Genomic DNA, 21420 nt, shown 5'->3' on the forward strand with positions numbered 1-21420 from the left:
TATGGTTATATTATATACCTATCTTGTACAATATTAAATGTAATAATATTGTTATATGTTTATTGAGTTGTAGTTTCGTCGTTTATGCATGCAATATATTAATATATTATAATATAATATATAGGTATTAGGTACGCTGCAGTTGTATACAAACCGATTATTGTTTCATTACGAATCCGTCGATACCTCGTCGTTGCGCCTCTACGAGTTCAAACGATTTAATTTTTAAACTTTTTTAATAAAAATGGCATGCGTGTTATAATATGACGGAACCGCGTGCAACGGTAATATAGATAACTGCATCATATACGATATATAATATATGCATATGTCCTATGACGTATACAAGTATAACTAAGTATGGAAGTATGGAACTTTCATATTTTATCATACAATATGATACATTCATACTAGTCCCAAAGTTTTTGCTTTTCATCACTTTTGAACTTATCTATGTATAAGTGTGTACTTTTGGTTTACAATCGATAGTTAACCGCAAAAATTACTTAACATTGTATTTGCGTAAATATTTACAAAGGTATTGAAAATTACATAATTTTTTAGTACCTAGCTGATATATTAGTGGCATTATACTATAAGCATTATTGTATAATATGATATTTATATTATATATTTTTTTGACGATTTCGTGTTGTGTATATTTTGACGAGAATATAAGGTATACACGAATAAAATAGAGGCACACGAATATTAATATTTTGGAACAACGACTGATTCGCCCTTCCATTTAATTATATACTATATAATGCACGTCGAGTGCACGATGTGATATTATTATGTACCTACGTACATCGGCGCACGCGCACACGTTCGTACTACGTACGTTATCTATAGGTACCTATTATATACTCACATATTATTTTTATCTTGTATATCTGCGTTTATGTGTAGAGGTATATAATACGCTAAAATAATAATAATATTTTCTAGTACACCGTACACGGCATACAGTATTTTATAGATATGTTTTGTTATATGATTTTTGACCTGCGCATAAATGACAGGACAGCACACAACTAAAGTCGCGATATAGAACTACTGCTGCACGCGATGTGATGATAACATACACCATTATCCAAATGTATATTGATATTTGATGTAGCCCATGAGTAATAGGTAGCTTTAATATACAGGGTTATTCACCAAACATGCTCAACCCCTTCCCCCCACCACTTTTCCCATTAAACTTAATCGAATTCTGTCTACAGGAATTTTTAAGTATAGTTGAGGACAGGGGTGCCTGGTTCATGACCATATTTTCAAACATTTCAACATTCTAAATGTTATAATTCGTAAATATTGTCCTGTAATAATATTATTGTACAATAAATAAAAGATCAAATATTACATCTACCTATATTATATTTTGTATACAACTAATTGTATGGACTATTATTCTTAGTAATAGTTAGTATGCACTATACGCATAGCATGATATGCCTACATTTTAACAACTCAGAAACTATTCTCGTTTGAATTTTGATTTAAATGTATCAATATTTTCAAAAAAATCATCAGCTTTACAATTTACAGAAAAAAAGTTGGTTCTCATTTAAAATATTATGTTTATATCGCCACCAAACACTCCTTAAATGGTATAAAAATCTGAATAATTTAATGTATGGTTCTGAAGTAAGGTTAGGTAAAGGTTAGGTATACCAAAAATTAAAAGTCAGAATTTGAATAAATTCATTATTAAAAGAAAAAAGGGGGGAAGAGCACGCTTGCCGGAAATCACCCTGTTTTAAGTATGATAAGAATGTTTTCGTTTATATCGAATATTCAAGTATAATAGGCGAGATATATTTGTATAGCCTATACAACATAGGTAATATATTTTTTTTTTTTTTTAATTGATCTTGAGCCCGGCAGCTGAGGCCATTAGCTATTTTTAGTTTTACTGTAGGTTATTAGGTTGGTAGGGGGAGGAACACGTGTGTGTTGGGTTTGGCAGAATTTTTGATTGGGCACCCGTAGGTATCTGCCATGCCCGGGTGGGGGATGGCGGCACTTGTTCTCCGGACACCGTGACTTGCACGGAGAAAAATGCCGCCCGGTGGTCGAGAATCGAACTCGGACCGGCTGTGCCGAATCCGTCGCGTTAGACCGCTCGGCCACCTCGTCCCCCGGTAATATATTTATATATAATATAACAGTCGATAAAAATCACTGTTGCTAATGGATGTAAGTGATGTAACATGTATGTTATGATATATTGATATATGTTATTATTTCTATATATTCTATCACATATACTCACACACATTATTGACCGTATCCGAATACCTACCCAAATACCTACCCAAATATAATAGCGGTTTGTTAATCGCTATTATTGTTACGATTAATAAGGGGATTCCACCCGGTAATTTTCAGTTTTTGTCTAACTCACGCACAAGTGCACGACATAGGATTTTAGAACAAAATATTCTGAAAACAGATTTGAATTTTTCATCAAGTCTATATTTTGAAATTGACTTTCTCACATTTTTGATATTATCCCCCAAATTCATAAAAATGATCTATTAAAAAAGAGTAATTAATAAAATCCACATATTCCTATTTTTGGAAAATTTAAAATCAAAAAACCAAAAATGTAGGAAAGTTGATTTCAAGTAAACTTGACGACAAATTCAAATCTGTTATTAGAATTCTTATCTTCATTAAATCAATTGGTATGTTTATTGTTTAGCAAAAAACAAGTCTAAAATCCTATGTCGAGCGTGTGTTAGACAAAAACAGAAAATCACGATATCGAATCCTCTTAATAAGAATATTACGATAGGGTACTCTATATCGAAGTTGATAAATTCATGATGTCAAATTAAAATATAAATATAATATAATTATCAATTTTTATTGTATAATAATATAATAAGTTTATCGTAGCTGTATCGTATTTGTATATTATACATTTAATGTATTTGTTTATTATACATTTAATGTATGTATGTATTATACATCAATGTATATAATATACTCAGTACTCACATATTGCCTATAACCGTTAACCGATAACCTTTTTTTATTGATGAATTATATTTTATGTTTTCTTCGATATGATCATTGATATCCAGATGAAAACAATTTATTTCTAATATGGTTAACTATTAAAATAATCAAAATTAATATTTTGTCATTTCATTTTTGGCGTGAAGAAAAAAAATTAGATCTATTTAAGCGTTACATAGGTATTGTGCAATTTATTAATCTCTGTTGTTATGTTGACACAATTGTCTTGGACTGCATAATTTGCAAGTACGTTACGGTACCGCATAAAAACATTGAGTTTCTGACTATAGAGTACCAATAGTACTTATATAAGTATATATTATTATATTATAGTACCTATACCTACATGACTATTGACTACATCATATACCGTACAGGTACCCACTCGTATGTGATTATGTTTTTTTATTTCAAAAAATACTATTTAGAGAAGTTAAATAATACTTTTAAATTTAAAAACATGTGTGTATCTAACGGCTAACTCGCATTTACATATTATATACACGCTAATAATCCATATTTATAAATTAATATCAATAAGATAAGCGTGCATGCAAAAAAAAAACAATGCGTTAGAGACATCAGCACATGAGAAGTGAGAATTAAAGATAAATTGTATAGCTATATATAGTTGTAATTTGTAAGTCAGAGACAACTCTCTGACCAACGTAGGTACCGAATAAAAAAGAGTTAGTTGAGAAAAATAGAATATTGTAGCTCTATATAATATTACGAGAAATGGAAGGATTATACAATCAATAAATTGCTGTGGTAGTGTGGTTGTGACATTATATGAGCAATTTTAATCGAGTTCAACACTCTATAATTCTGTATTTCTGCAATTCTGTTTTTGGAAAATTATAGAAAGTTAATTTCTTACACTTACACAAATATGTCTTATTTAATTTCTATGCTAATCGTAGCCCGTAGGATACCTAATATCACTTTTTTTTAGATATAATAATAAATGCCTTATTCTTCTCAGCCTTTATTTTTTGATATTTTGTGTTAAATAATCAATTTATTACAATCATTTTGTACGTATATATTTTGGAGAGATGATGACAATTTGAAAACTATTAACTTTGGTAGTTATTTACGTATGATATACAATATACCTATGGTATATACGCAAAAATAATAGTGGACGTCTTTTACGATGTATAAGAATATTTTAAGTCCTAACGGTCTACGATTTCTGAAGACGGTTTGTCAAAACATATGGTTTGACATTTTATTTCAACACAAAATAATTAATTGGTAGTAATATGGTAAGTTGATAAAAAAAAATTACACCAATTTTTTCACACATCTATTATTTCAGTTAGAAAATTAATACATTTTAGTTGCTTCTTTACATATTATAAAATGCTTTTTTACTATTTATTTTGCCTGAATTTATTAAACCCTAATAACGTATTTTCAACGCACATTTGCACACCACGGGCACGTGCCTCCCTGAAAATTTTATATTTAAATATACAACTATAAATTAAAATGTAATACAAGTTACTATGGTTGGGAAACTAATTTGATTATTTTTAAATATTTCCAATGTTGCAATAATTCTATAGGTAAACCATATGAAGTATGAACCCATCGGACATCATTACCAGTTCTATTTCAATAATTAGTACTCACAGAAAAAATATAAAACTAATTCCTATAGGCTATATTATATCATAATTGTTGAGACATAAATGTTATTGCTAGGCAATATTTTTTGAATTAAAACTTTTACAGCTGCTTTTGAGTTAGATATTTCAATTTAATATATTTAACAAAAATATAAATCAGAATATAACATTTAGTAATAAAATAGGTACCATAAGATATTATACTATAATGAGCCACAAAGAGATTTTTGATTTCCCATCATTTAATGGAGAACATCCATATATAGTATGATTAAATATAGCATAAATTATAATATATCTTTAATATTATTAATCGACATAATAATATAATATGATTGCGTTTTGTTTTACTTACAGGGTATTTTAATGGTTCCGTGGAATTATAGTCCGTGTGTTTTAGTGGCAGCAAGTTGGTGTTTGACTCACTTCACACCGATCACTAGACAATAGTAATATACCTATTTTTCTTTTATTTAAACCTTTTAAACCTTTTCTATTACTTTGATGTATACCTATATGGTAGGTTATATACATATATTTATACTCTCTTTTTTCTTCTATATAATATGATTGTAAAAGAGTTTATAAAATATTAAATAATAAATAAAAAGTAATACTGATACAGTACATGGTAGTCATTTAATTAAGTAGGTAGATACATAACTATAATTTATAACACATAGGAATATCATATATTATTGTGAACTGCCATTTGCGTAAAATATATTAAAAAATATTTATTTTGTTCTGTATACTCTATGCAGCATTATGAATGTATCAATTCAAAATCCATACAAAGTGATTGCAGGATATGTCACGACAGGCCATATACATGATTCACCTAAACATCAAATATGTTTAGCGATAGGAGCAGTGTCCCATCCAAATCCGCTGATTGTATTTGTGTTAATCAAAGCGAGTACCTTGTATCGATTACACATATATTAATATTAATACTTATTATATTATATTATACGATATTTACCATTTTGCATATAGGTATTAAAAAAATAATATTTTTCATGTTATATATATATAATATGTTAATATCTATTTGCCAGTCTACAAAGCACTAGCATCTATAGAAATCATTATTTTGAATATTTTTTGATTTGAATATTTTATAAATATTATGTAATAATACCGACGAAATTTAATTTTTATCGAAAGAGCTTCATCCGTTTTTAAGGTATGTTTTCAGTCTGGGGTGAACTGTCGCAATATTTTTACAATGGAAATTTGTAAAATTAGTCCAAAGTTTTGAAAATTCATGTCCCAATAAATGGTTTTGAATAAAATTTACTCCACCATATGAACCAACCAAAGCCAGTCCCACCCCCCGTTGAAGTGTGTCCCACACTCCCGCACAAGAGAGTAAAAAATCCGGAGAAGCCTTTATAGTATGATTAAAATAGCTTTCCCCTATAAGATTTGTATAATATGTATATTATTAAGACGTTTGTCCTTTAGACGTGCGTGTATGTAATTTCACTGATTTTTATATTTATATTTTTATTTTATAGATATACCTACTATAACTGCAGCTACTATTGGTACCTAAGTACCTTAATACCTTATATAGGTACTTCAATGACATTCCAACGTAAAGTCATAATATATATTACATAATTATTATTTATATCTCTTAACTATATACCTATTTTAATTTTTTTTTTCAAATTTTTCCTCGACAACTAACTGATATGTTCATATAATTTCTCAATATCGTTTTTACCGGAATATAATAATTAATATGTACCTACTATTCACTATTGTAATGATATTAGTTATAAATTATAATATTATATTGTTTTAAATTTTACAAATAATATTACATCACTGCTGCAGGATTGTGCTGAGTTGAATGAAGCGAAACAATATGATACTGATATACACGTCATTATCCTGCAACAGCCTCGATGTCCTGTCATTAATAGTACATTTATAATTTATGTATATGTAGGTATATATATAATGCATATATAAAATATATTATGTATAGTTAATAACATTATACTGGTCCCTGTGCGTATTCTGCAGTCCTATCCGAAACTATGGCCTAACCCAACATGTGAGGAATGTTGGTTTATTTTAAATTTTAATTCGTATTTTTCCGGACGGTGCAGGAGGGGCGCAGTGGCGTACACAAATATTTTCGATGGGAGGGGTTATATTAAACAATTATATGGATACATTATCTATGTATTTAAGTATATCCAAGTATTGTTTTTATATTTTTTCATTTTTATACATATATCTACTTACGGTAAAAAATATACCAAAGGGCCCGGGTGAGCCCCGAACGTTATACATAATATATTCCTGAATTATTTGACTGTCATCTACACTAAATCTAATGACAATGTTTATATAATTACACATTATTCTTTTTTAAATTAAAAATTACTTATATATTATGGTGCATATCTAAATATCTAAATAATTATTAAATATTAATTATTTAATTAGCTTATAATTAATATTCGTTTTGTATTATCAATGATTAGTGATAGGTACCTACTATACATTGTATGAAATTAATACCTAGATATTTTAATATACATTTTATTTGTTCATATGTTTGATTTTTTTAGGGTAAAGAAAAATATAAAATAAATACTTTTTTCAAATTGTTCTTCTTCTATCATGCTTTTCCAATTTTCTCTAAACATAGTGCATCCTAACTTTTCCGAAGCTCTTCTTTTATATTCTTTGTGCATATATGTTTTACAAGACAAATCTCATAATGCAGGTTCTTTTTGAACTGCTACAATAAAATGTCCAGTATCAAACATACTGTCTAAAAACTTAAGAAAATACTCAACAGTTAATTACAAGTTAAGTAATTGAAAAACTTAACTTAGTAGTAGCTTAGCTTAGTTTAGCACAGTATTCCCAGAGTAATAAGGTGTATTAATTAGTGATCTTAATTAGTAATCTTAATTAGTGATATGATAACAATAGTGAATGCCATAATAGACCTAATAATACCTTTTTTTAATAGGTCTATGGATAAATTGATCAGAACGCTGCGGGAAAACGCGCTAGTGTAATAGTGTGGCACACTGGCACCATTCATTTAAATCAATGTTTTTCGATAATAATATGCGTTTTGATCGGCGGGCGATTGCGGTTGATTGTGGGACAAACGCGATGTTTGGTCTTTGGTGCTACCCGTATATTTATGGCTGTTTCGATAATTTCAAAAACGCGGGGCCCTAATTGAACATAATATTATAATGCTTGTAGGTATTACTAAATCCAGCAAAAACCTGACTTTGAGATTATTGACTAAAGAAATAGCAGGCAATCCGCAATGTAAATATCACTAATTTGATATTCAGACTTAAAAAAAAATGTAGTGACCATATTATATCAATATTATAAGTTAAAATTATTATATCCGATCATAATATAATAATTATATTATAGATATATAAACATTTACAACCATTTATAAACAAAACAAATTGTATACAAAAATCCCACGAAAAAAAACTTTTAGTATTTCTCAAATTTTCCGATTTTTCTTTCTGTATAAAAACCTTATTCAAACTATTACGAATATTCAAAATAAATGAGTCAAATCGAGCCAGCCGTTCTCAAGTCGATTCAATGTCACATCATGTATTATTAAGAACTACTCTTCATAAAGCGGTATCAATTTTGAGAAAATTGCAATTTTTAAATTTTTTTTCCTTTACTTGTATTAAATTACCTACCTTTCTGCCATATTTCCTGTTTTTACCTATACGGAAGTACCTTATAATTTTTATGATCAGTCAATCAGTCAGTCAGTAAAAAAAATTTAAACTTTAAAGCAGAGCTTCTCTTTTGAAAAGGCTTAATATTAAGGTCTCAATTTTTTACAATATCCTAAGCTACCTATAAGTTTAATCAATGTCTCAAACTCTCAAGTATCGAAAGTCTATCTTAAAAGGAAACAGAGATATGATTATATCTATATAGGGATGAGGTTTAGAAAAACCGGGTGAAGCCCTTTCGTGTAAAGCTACACTGCAGGTATTGCTGGAATTTGGGCGGCGCACTAGCATACGCTCATATATTAGTATATGTACCTATTATAATACAGGATTGTTGTTGTTATTGTTGTTGTTATTGTGCCGATATATAGGTGATACCTGAGTTCCACCATTCGTCATACATCAACTATCAACAGTTAAAATATAACGCGGTCGAACCAGTGGACGAAAATTGCGACTCTTCGTATTGGTTTCTAGCCAGACATTCGACGTACGAAGGCAATTTTTTTTACGAGTACTTATTAATGAACCAGATCCCGTGTCCGTACGTTTATTGCCATTATTCAAACTCCACGACATGTCCGATTAATAAAAAGATAAAGGTTAGTAGTTATATTTATAATATATATATATATAATATATGCATTATGAATATGTATATTATACCTATTATGTGTTTGTTCTGTAAATTGTGCAGATTATATACCAACATACTGTTATACATACTGCAGTTTGCAGACTTTACGTCTATAATGTTGTTATATAGCCATTAGCCATACATAGGTAATACGAAACTATGAAATAAAAACTTTTGTAGATTGACCAACCGGCAACCGCGATAGTATATAGGTTAGGCGTATATCTAACTTATGTCTTATATGCCGTGTGTAAACAATTTTACAATGCTATTAGGTAAGTAAACAGTAAATATAACTAAAGTACAAATATAGAAACAAAAGTTGTTACAAAACTAAATAATTACCTATAGCAGTGATTCTCAATCTTTTTTGTACCTCGACCCAAATTTTCCCCGTAAAATCTTTCACGACCCACATGGTTTAACTTTTCAAAAAGTAGTTATAAAAACTATATTTTAGTTATATTTGTTTATTACTTTTATTAGGTATTTACGGGGGTATTTATTATTTTATAGGTTTATAATCAATATATTTTTACAAAATAATGTACTTTTAATAATGATGAGGCGTATTAATACCCGTCGTAATAAATAAATATACGACAAATTATTATTTATTACACACGTAATTTTTGGTACTATATTACTATAACAATATAAGTATATTTAATATTAATTTAACATAAATTTCTTGGAATCTATATAATTCAAAAAAATTTTCACGACCCACCAAAAATTGACTGACGACCCCCGTGGTCGCGACCCACAGTTTGAGAAACGTTGACCTATAGGCTATAGTGAGGTAAAAATTAACCCTTTTTGAATCGCGGGTAACTATCGTATTATTATCAAAGTTGTGTAATATGTTGAGTGTTTTTTTCATTTCGTATTATAATGTTTAAAATATAGAATTGTTGACGTTTTTGACAGGTTTATGAATTATTTTCTAATCTTATGGTAGGTATAGATACTTATATAGTCCCGTGAAATATTGCTGCTGATTGATACTGCAACATTAGAGCTGCTTGAGGTTTAAAATAGGGTGTTTGAAAGCAAACAAAGAGTGTTTAATCTTCACTGCAGAAGTGGCAACCTACCCATGTCATTGATATATATAAATTATTGTAAAGTGTGGTGGTGACAAACAAGAGTTTTTAGGTACATACAGTGGCGTCATTTCAGTTTTCAATAGAGGGGGGCAAAGGTTTAGACCGGCCCGAATGGGTAAAAAAAACCGCAAAAATATTAATAGTTTATTAAGATATCTTCTTTTTTTTATTTTTGAAAATCTATTAACAGCATTATCTATAAATCAATTTTACCTGATTCATTATAAGTATATAAGTATATATTATATAATATATATATATCTTATATAAGTATATGATATATTTACAAATTAATATTATCTTAAATTATAATATATTTTTTTTTTATTGCTTGCTTACCGGCTCAAGTTTTGTCTGTTTATTAACATGCTAGAAATTATTTTCGATACTTTTCGAGCAGTTTGCGGTAATTTTATATTTTTAGTCGCACCCCTTAACCACCCATCTATTTTTTTTAGATCATATTTTTCCCAAATTAAAAGATTAATGTAAACATGCGTCACGAAAAAAAATTAATTTTAATTTAGGTACTCAACTAAATTAACACAATACGCAGAATAGTTGAATCATACACGACTGTCGCAAGTTATGAAGTCCGTGATCAATGATAAATAATAAGAGCGTCAATCGGTTGTTGTTTTTAGAATTTGTAATCATTTTAGATTTTAGAAATTAAACTATACGAGATTATGATACTAACTGTTCATTTTCCTTCACAAAACACACTCACACAAACAAACATACATAAATACATACATACAATGTGTACGTCCCCGCATACGTCTAAATATATTCGAACTATCAATTAGTAAAAATGTATCATTGTGACAATAATTTCTTAGTACATACTAAAATATTTTCTGAAAATATTATAAAATTCCCAGACAGCAAATGTTTGACTAAAAATATTATTATAACATTATTATAGGCACGTTTTTGCACTAATAAAATATAATAATGGTAAAACGGCAACAACTGGACACCGGCCCATAGGGCTGCTTTTAAAATCAGACAGGGGCAAATGCCCACCTTGCCCCCCCCCCAAATGACGCCACTGGGTACATAGGTGTTCCAACTCCAGCATGGATTATGTTTCTGATTGAGGATGTGATTTTGTCTATTTTTACTTGAAAGATTTGATTAAATACGAAGTCAAGTAAGGTTTATGAATTATGATAGTATATTAGAATGAGTTTATATATCAGACCGTCGTGCCCCACTTCGTTTAAGGCTTTTGAGGCGTACTGCTGCTTTTCTTTTTTTTTACGGTTGATAGCAATGATGATATGACGTTGAGGAAGGGTGTAGAATGTTTTCCCATCGCTATTGTTACACGAATGACCTTTTTTATTGGCTAATAAAAAAAAAAATAAAAAATTCAAAAATTAGTAAAATAAAATGTTATAATATCTTAGTTTGACATGATTAGTTATATTATTTATCTACAAAAAAATAAATAAGAAATTACTAAAATTTAAATTATTTGCAATATGCCTAATTATTTTTAAATGTAAATTTTTTTGAACCTGCGGTATACTTGTATGATGTTTTTGGTGCATCATCTGGTCGCGTCCCTGTACTGCCTGTTATATTGTTAAAATGTGTGATGAGCGTTGGGCAATCGACGGACCAAATTATTTACCTGTGCAGTGGACTAATGATGCGCAAATGACAAACGCCTACCAAAAATCGGCGACTTCGATTATAACAACCTAACTTAGCCAGTCTGCAGTGCTTGCTAACACAGTGGCTACATCAGGCTACCAAAAACCAGCTTTTTTGAGGCACCTACAAATAGTTTCTCTCTACATGTTAAGTTGAGAGGATGTCAGCGCACTATTTATTTTCTCTCTCTGACCCACGCGTAAAATACCAAATTTACGTCCAGCGTGTCAGCGTGTAGCCAGGTTAAGTTAGGTTAGACCAGCTTACTACTTTAAATAAAATTGAATTAATTTATAATATTATCTAAAGATAATTGATGTTTAGTTTAATAGTTTTTTCTGGTTTTTCTATATAAATTTTCAATCGTTCTATGATACGTCGCCGCATCAATTGATCAAATTAATTAATCAAATGTTCATACAATTTTTCAAAAATTGGTATTTTTTTAAATTAAATGTTGAGTAAATTATTTTAAATTATAATTTAGTTAGGTATGTAATAAACCATCGCATTAAAAAAATAATTTATGTCAATTTTTAAAGGCACTATGATTATTATTTCGGTAAAATCCGTTTTTTATGGATATGTTTAGCTATTTTTGGAGCATTTAAATCCGGGACCTTATAATGAGTAATTACTAATTACCAATTATAACGAATCTAGAAAAATTAAGATACATAATAATTTTTAAAACAATAGTTATCAAATGTACGCCTTTTTTAACAATAGTAATGAGTAGAGTTAGGATGTTGATGACTTTTGCATTTTTTTCCCTTTTATTCTGTACAATGCTATCCTAGCTAAAAATTTGTTTCATGCTCCCTTGATGCAGAATATTCTAATTTTATTTTGCATTTTTTTGCATTTTTTGCATTTTTAGCTATAAATGCATTTTTTTTGTTTTTTAACGTCAATTTTCAACATTTTCAAGTCATTTTTTCATCTTTTAGGGCATTTTAGACAATGTGGGGCATTTTTTCACAAATTATAGATTTTAGGGCAAATGTTACATCCAAGTTTGGAAACAAATTTAATTTATTAAAATCTAACTTTGGATTTGGACTATTAGTAAAAATTTATATCATTTTATCGCGTTCCGATAAGATTTACTCTTTGAGTGTTATATATTGATGAAACGAGTGCTCTTTCAGACATACGTGGATCATACACGCTTATCGAGTGTTATATTTATAAATTGTATGGAATAAATCCGATAAACAAGATTAAATTGACATAGACATTAGACCTATTGATTGACGTGCTTATAGGAACTATTGTCAGTAGTGTTTCGGCATTCACCGTCACCATTTAACCGATATTTTTCAATTTTATACGATTTTAAACATGCCGAAAGCAAAATCAAAGCAAAACCAACACTAATAATAAAAATATTTTTAATATTATTTTTTTTTATTTATATTTTAATTTATTTTTAATATTGAAATTTATTTATACCCATATCTCTAATAAAAATTATTATTTATAAATAAGTTTTTTCACTTACTTAATTAGTATTTTAGATAATTTTTAAGGTCATTTTTTGAAGTTTTTAGGGCATTTTCGCACTTTTTTTAGGGCTTTTTTGCATTTTTTTTAGGGCATTTTTGTGTGTTTTTTAGGTCATCAACATCCTAACTCTAGTAATGAGTAATGACTGATGAGCAAACGGTCTATAAAAAAGGTCATTCTTAACAATAGCGATGAGCCAGTTGTATCCTACGCCCCACAGAGACCTCAGGTTGTGCCTAATGTCTTCGGCGGAACGTTCGCGTCCCGTGGAGCACTGAATCACTCACCCGATGTAAAAAGCCTGTAGCGCTCTTCGGATCTTTTATGGATATATTAAAGATTGAAGATTGAGTGTAAAAATTGAAGTGTCATTTGCTATGAATACGCTGGGTTAAAATGTTGATTTGAATAGGTACATCAACATTTTCAAAAGTAATCTTGTAGTTCATTCCTTAATAATTTACAATAAAACAGTGGTTCTCGTGTAAAAACAAAGTTTGTGTCACCACAGGACCAGTAGCGTACTGAACTTGGAGGGGGGGGGGGGGGTTATATCCACCGTTAGTACGCCACTGTACATGATACAGGACACTCCTTAAATTGCATAAAAAATCTAAGCATATGGAAAAAATGAAGCTTTAGTAGAAAATAAAGTATTCTAAAAATCAAAATATCTTATATAATACTTTTTCAATACATTAAGCTCAGCTAACACAAACACCTTATAAAGGATATAAAATATAGGTCAGAATACTTATACACATTACACGTACTGTGTATGAATTCTTTCGATTATATATCATCTATATAACGAAAAAAAAATGAATGCCAACGCCACGCCGTAGAATATCGATGTGACGATAGTACGATATAGTAAATTATTAAATGTTTTATAATATTTCAAAGAGTTGTTATTTTTTTTTCTCGTAGAAAAATTGCGTATCTGCCACAGTAGTGTGTAATAATCATCTAATGAGTTTTGCCGAGTTCGGATATGAAGATGGCCGATCTGTGCTTTATCACAAAATTACAAACGAGGTTATTACGTGGTTACAACAATACGTATAAATATAACACGAACATACTAGAAGTATACTGGAACAATGAAAGTTATTTGAATAATTAAATTATGTAAATATATACTTCAACGTACATTTTTATTGAAATTGGTATAATATTGATATATTTGTAATAAAACAATATAGCTTTACCTAAATAATGTACTGTGTATATTTTATTTTTATTTGTCCATTTATAATATTATCCTATATTAATAGGTCCCTTTACTCAGTACTCAGTATATTTTTGTATTTAAGTATTTATATTATATTTGAACATATTTTAAACTTTTTGAGTAGGTATAGGTAATTAAGTCGTTGGTTGTTAATATATGAACTACTTACTAAAAATGTATTAAGTAGGTATACCTTTCAGTTTACAAATACATTTTTGTTGTATACTCTTTGCAATATGGGATTTTTAATTTAAGAAACATTGTATCAAAAATTTAAAACATATTTATGTATATTACCATACGAATTATTCCACCTTTTTCGTCGCTATTTTTTGAGTGACGCATATTATTATATCAAAATACTGTTACTGAAATTTACATCTACGTACAAGTCATCAATCCACCACCAACCAATTTAACTTTGCTATTAAAAACTACTTTCTTGCACTTGCTCTATTTATCTTTATGCACTTTGCTCTTTTACCTGTAACCCATTGGTCATTACCACGGTTGTTGTGCTCTGTGCAGCTGTACACCTATCGTCGACTACCTCACCTCGCACCTACAGAAATTATTTATAACAATAAATTTGCTAAAATTTTCCAAGTATATTTAAGAGGCCACTGTTTAGGACTTTAGGTGTGTGTGGTATTTTTTACTACTTATTGGCCACAAGTTTTACAGATTTAAATAGATGCTGTAGGTTGTAGTTCGAGTTAAAAATATGGATATGAGGATATACATTTAAAGAATGAAAATGGTTTCTAAAGTTAGTTATAAAGGTAAAATCTATATAAATCATATCTTTATATACCTACTTAATTATAATATTAATATATACCCAATAAATCTATAATGTAATATAGGTACTTACTACTTACACATATTTCTGCGCGTAAATATTTATTCTCCAATAAATGACATTCTCGACGGCGGGGTCGTAGTCGTCCAGCGGAACGGGGAAGGGTTGTAAGCGGGGGGGTTGGATCAATAACAGCTGTTGGCATACACACTATAGACCTTTAAACGGAAGAGTGTATTTACACGAAACCTGGACGCATGTGTAATACGACGGACGTACGCAATTGGAGTAAACACATACGTACCCATGAAATCAAGATATAGGTACCAACGGCAGTATAGATCAGTAAATTATATCGAAAGAGTTATGGTGCGCGTTTAGCTATCGTTTAAATCGGAAATCTACTCGGAACCACCGGGTACAGCTATTTCATTATAATTATAATGTATATTATATACTAAGTACTTGTATGTATTCGTCATGTAATATAATCAATCGCACATCAGATTTCAAAATACGTTTCGTTAGATATGACTTAATTGTATTGTAATGTTGTACACAGTACAGACATAGCAGGCTGGTAGGTACACTATATACTAGGTATCTATGTCATCATTTCAATCCATAATGTATATATAATATATTATTACTTATTATTGTTATTATAAGGCTGTGAATTTGTAGTAAGGTGCATTATTTCGTGTATTTTAAAACGTAGCTTTCTTGTAACAGAAACTTTGAATGATGTTTAACAACGAATTCAATTTTGAAACATTATTTTTTTAGTTTTGGGTATATGAAATTTTTTTTTTTTACTATACTTTTGTGTAACTCAACTACCAAGAAACTGCATTTTTACGAATTTTAAACGCTCTAAGGTTGACGCATAGTGCATTCAATTCACGGCCATTATTCAATAAGTTATTATTGTTGTTATAATAGCTGGTATAAACATACAACAGGCCAGACGGTTGAGAAATGAATTCGATGGAAAACTCAGAGACCAGCTACAACTTGCCGACGGGCAGTTGCTCGACAATGGTCAGAAATCTAGTATCTCAATTCAACGACTTGTTCAGTGATTTCAATCGATACATCTCTCCGGCCTATCACCACGACCGATGCGAACGGTAATCTAAAAATGGCGATACATTATAATGAATTAAAAGTTACATATTATAAATAATTTCATATAATGTATAATATGCGTCATCATACATACCTATATATGTATAATATTATAATGTGTTTATGTATATATAATTTGCTTGCACATTATACACTGGAGCATAATAAACATATTAACCATAATAGTTATTATTATTACTATATATTTTTTACGTTTTTCAGATCGGTGCACATGCGTTTGTATTCGATGAACAAACGGGAATTCGTAATGGTGTTCATCGTCCTGTTGACGGCCATGGGACTGGTGTTATTCATCGGATTGACGGGTTAGACGCCCCATATTTATGTATAATTAAATAATATATACCTGCCTATTTAAATGTCCGAGTGCGGGGCTATATACTCGACTGGTAGAAAATATTGAAATATGCGTATAATGTTTATATAATATAATAATATATAATTTAATAAGTAGGTACAATACCTCTATACATTTTGAATTTAAATGTACATTTTTTACATTTTCAAAAAAAAAAAATTTTTAATATTTTTACATAAGTAATAATGCCTATAATATTCGATTAAATTGCACACAAAATGCACAGTTTCATAAATTAATTCATAAATATTATTAAATGTTATCGTAGGTAAGAATATAATCCAAATTAAAAATGCTAGGTAGGTACCTACCTACATTTGACAGTTTTTATATTCGAACAACCGCTGAGAATCAACTTTGATAAACAAGTCGTTAAAATGGATAAAAAAAAACTTTTAAGATAGGTAGGTATGCAATTATAAATTTAATATCAAATTATTCATATTCGAATTCGATTGGTACCTGTTACGTGTTAGAATTTATTATGTGTTTTACACTTTTACTATACAGCCAACGAACCTCGGGAATCAACAATAATAATTATGCTTAATATTATACTGTTTAAGAATTTTATGAGATTTTTCTAGAAAATTAAAAATTTGTTTCAGGACCTCCGATCACACTGACGAGTAAGATAAGCGGAGTTGAAGTACTGAAGCACACGAACGGATCTTTGCCACAGGGCCCATTCGTCATGAAAACTCCTAGTCTGTCGGTGTATAACCAACGATTGTGGTTAATCGCAGTCGTGCTGACGGACAACAAAGACGGTAGGTATTTTAGGCATACCTACTACCTAGGTATATTATATTAGTATTATAGAATATACCTAAGTCCTAAGACATGATAAATAATATTTAGAAAAACTTGGGCGAACAGCGTAACAGCCTGATGAGTGCTGACGTATTATACCTGCAAGTTTTATTACATAAGGATTATTATTTATTTACACCCCGCACAAAGTATACGTTAATTATTGAAAAATAATTGTTCATACATTTAGTCTAAAGGTTAACAATAACCAAAGTTCACTCATTTTAAGCTCAACAAATTCTAACCAGTTTTATTTAATTATATCATTAACTCTGTATATGTATAGGTTAAAATGGTAAATCCCAATAGTTTAACAACTGTAGGCTTAACGTAATTTTTTATATTATATGTTAGGTAACTCATATTTTAAATGTATCTGTGTATTTAAAAATTAAAATACCAACTTTTATATACTAGCTACTTTAATTATGTTCTCATACAGATTAAAGGTAATTAAAAATATAACTACTTTCTCAAAACATTTTTTTAACTACAATAGTTAATCAATGTACATAGATATTTTATAAATTTTACAATAAAAAAGGTCATATAGTTACTTATTTCATGTTTTAATTTTAACAGACGAGACTTATGATAAAAGCTTCAAGATCAGCATGGCTATCAAGGGAATCACCCCTCAGCACAAAACCACTGATATAGTAAAAGTTTTTAAAAACAACAGGTGATGGAGAACATTAAAAAAATATTTATACATTTATCAGTAGAACACAATGTTGAATATTTTACAGGACAAGACATTTACTTTGCAAACAACAGATATGTAGCCAAGTGCCTATTGCTCATATTGGCTACATACACTTTACTCATTATACGTTTGAGGTAGATTTTTATAATCTAGAGACTTTTCATCAAAAGTATCAAGTAAAAGAAGTCATGTTCTATGTGAGTGGTGTTTATTTTTGTTAATTTCTAATAAACTCGACTAGACAGGATTTAAATGGATAATAATATTAAATTATGATGAATTGTTATGCAGTACAAATCGTACAACCCGGGATACACCCAAATGGAAATATGGTTCAGGCTGATTTATTTACTCAGCGCATTTGGAGTACTTGTAAGTATAGTTTTAATAATGACCTAATAAATACCCTCTATAGAAAATGTTCCAATAAAATATATAATTTGATTTTAGTGTTGCTTTGCGAATTCACTAAGGAAATTTCCAGTGGTGGATTGGTCGTACGAACAAAAATGGACTGTTGTCTTATTGCCACTGTTAATATTATTTAATGGTACATAGAATTAAAAACAATTCCAATGAAATTGTATAGATATATATTACTATACAATATGTATAATTGACAGTAATAATATTTGTTTTTAGATCCAATATTTCCTTTGACACTTCTCACAAGCAATCAACTAATCGGAATGTTAGATGGTGTCTTCCAAATAACATTTATCTGTGCAATTTTATTTTTTTGGCTTTGCATTTATCACGGATTACGTCAAGTATAACATTTTTTTTACAGATTAGTAAATAATAATATATTAATATATAATAATTGTTGAATTATTTTTACAGAATGAAAGAAAACCGATTGCATTTTATCTCCCAAAAGCAATTTTAGTAGGTCCATTTTGGATATGTGGTGTTATAATGGCTAAATATCGTCGAATGAATGAATTTGATGACCCAGCATTCAGTTACGAGATTGATTCTAGCGCATACACAGTAAGGACTATAAAATAATTGTATTATTGAAGTTAAGGCAATGTACAAATGTATTTAATTTGTTATAGAATATCAAGTCTTTTGTAGGCATTTTTGTAATCATATACATAGTGTATCTAGTATGCTTGATTTTAAGAGCATACAGTGATTTGCGTTCAATGCCATATTTTGGTCAGTATTCAAACAACTTGGAAATTTATGTACAATAAAGATAAGTTAACATAGTATTGTTTTCATAGATGCTAGACTGAAATTTGTAACTATTTCAATGGTCATATCACTTATAATATGTTCAACCATAACACATATGCAATATGGGCTTGGCTTGATTGAAGACTCATTTGCTGCAGACTTGAACACAGAATATATGACGTCAGCATTATTTATGACCTTTTATGGTATTTGTAATTTCTATGTGTTTACATTGGCTGCTGTTTACTCCCCGACAAAAAAACCAGGATTTGGTAAATTTTATATTAAGTAGTAAATAAATATTTAATATGCTATAAACTAATAAGTAATAAGTAATTTGTATTATATTTAACTATTTTTAGAGTCTTCGGTAACAAAAGATAATCCTGCATTCTCAATGGTCAATGATTCTGAAGAAGACATACCATATGGTTCAGACGAAGAAAGCCACAAGCCACTAAACCCTCCCAACGATGACAGTGATTAATTATTTATTGTTTATTTGTACATAAACTCTATTTGGTCTTTTATAAACTTTTTCAAGTTCAATAATTACATTAAAAAAGTAATTTTTCGAAAAATTACAATTTAAAATATTTGTTTACAAAACTATGTTCTTGCAATTTAAACTAATTAACCCCAAACCTAGTGGTTAGTCAAAATAAATAAATATTTAACATATTTATTTATTTTATATCATATTATCGATTTAACAATATTTTTTAAATTATCAATAACAACTTACTAATGACTGATTAAAAAATAAGGATACCAAATACCAGTTTAGATTTTAGTTGTTGAGAAAAGTATTCGCCCATGATTTTGTAAAATATATTTATTTGAATGTAACTAATTTAGTCGGATTATTCATTTATTCAACTTTATACTAATGGATAAAATGTATTATTATGAATTATTTTAATATTCTCAATATCATCATAATATTATCTTTGATATTATAACATATTCTGAGAAATAAGATCATATATAGGTAAAATTGTTTTTTCTTTTATAATTTAAAGACAGATTGTAAGATATTTCAGTTTTTTCTTATATATTATGTATACCATATTTTATTAATTAATTTTGTACTTTAACCTTTATGAAAAAAAAATGAATAAAAAGACTTATCTTAATTTCAAATTTGAATGTCTTTATAGTAGTATTAAGAAAGAAATATATGTACATACATTTTTTACCAATTTAAATTAAATTAAATATAAAAATGAAAAATAATTAATTTTTTTCCCTAAAAATTATTTAAGGTATTTTGATTGGCAATTTCTTTCAATGACAATGACTATAGTATCTTAGTTGGCTTATAATTCATAATCATTATACCAATCATCATTATTATCCAGTTTGTTCTTATGGAGTTGTTGAATATTTGATATTCATATTCTTGATGTCGTTAACCATTTAAGTATTTCATTTTTCTTCACTGTCTTCCAAAAAATTAAATTTATTTAACAACCTTGAAATAAAAATTTTACATTTGTATCTAAATTTATAAATATAATGTTATAAGTAGTATAAATACTAATAATACCTATAAATATAATCAAATTAGTATATCGGCTAAATTCTGTATTTAGAATATGAAAAATTGTACTTACATCATAGTACTCTTGTAAGACCCATTTGTATAACCATCTTTGAATCCATCTTTGTACCCATTATCGAATCCCATTTGGAACATCACATCAGATTCAATTTCTGTAGATGTAGCTCCTTCTCTAAATGCTGTCTATACAATCAGGTTTGTTAGTAAATAGTTTGATACAAAATGATTTCTATTAATGTACACCACCTTTTCAAT

The 21420-nt window shown here is 28.8% G+C and overlaps 1 protein-coding gene across 6 annotated transcripts; it reads left to right on the forward strand.

Annotated features, from left to right (window-relative positions):
* Positions 1-15629: 15629 nt before the first annotated feature.
* On the forward strand, positions 15630-20744 carry LOC132952299 (transmembrane protein 181). Of its 6 annotated transcripts, none has more exons than XM_061024567.1 (13): positions 15630-15990; positions 16333-16520; positions 16741-16844; positions 17506-17667; positions 18293-18392; positions 18460-18613; positions 18708-18788; positions 18867-18966; positions 19059-19186; positions 19260-19409; positions 19478-19580; positions 19649-19873; positions 19964-20744. In XM_061024567.1, the coding sequence occupies exons 2-13, from the start codon at positions 16369-16371 to the stop codon at positions 20086-20088; spliced, it is 1584 nt and encodes a 527-aa protein (XP_060880550.1). In that variant the 5' UTR covers positions 15630-15990; positions 16333-16368; the 3' UTR covers positions 20089-20744. The 6 variants fall into 6 exon arrangements, with proteins under 6 accessions (XP_060880550.1, XP_060880547.1, XP_060880549.1 ...); XM_061024564.1 differs by having other exon boundaries at positions 15630-15970; XM_061024566.1 differs by having other exon boundaries at positions 15630-15970; positions 16353-16520.
* Positions 20745-21420: the final 676 nt, after the last annotated feature.

This window comes from Metopolophium dirhodum, chromosome 9 (genome assembly GCF_019925205.1).
Source record: "Metopolophium dirhodum isolate CAU chromosome 9, ASM1992520v1, whole genome shotgun sequence".
NCBI classification, from domain to species: Eukaryota; Metazoa; Arthropoda; class Insecta; order Hemiptera; family Aphididae; genus Metopolophium; species Metopolophium dirhodum.

Coding starts and splice junctions, on each gene's coding strand:
- LOC132952299 (XM_061024567.1), top strand. CDS start 16,369: ATGAATTCGATGGAAAACTCAGAGACCAGCTACAACTTGCCGACGGGC. Junction 16,845..17,505: donor GTTATTCATCGGATTGACGG/GTTAGACGCCCC, acceptor AATTTGTTTCAG/GACCTCCGATCACACTGACG. Junction 18,393..18,459: donor AAAGTTTTTAAAAACAACAG/GTGATGGAGAAC, acceptor AATATTTTACAG/GACAAGACATTTACTTTGCA.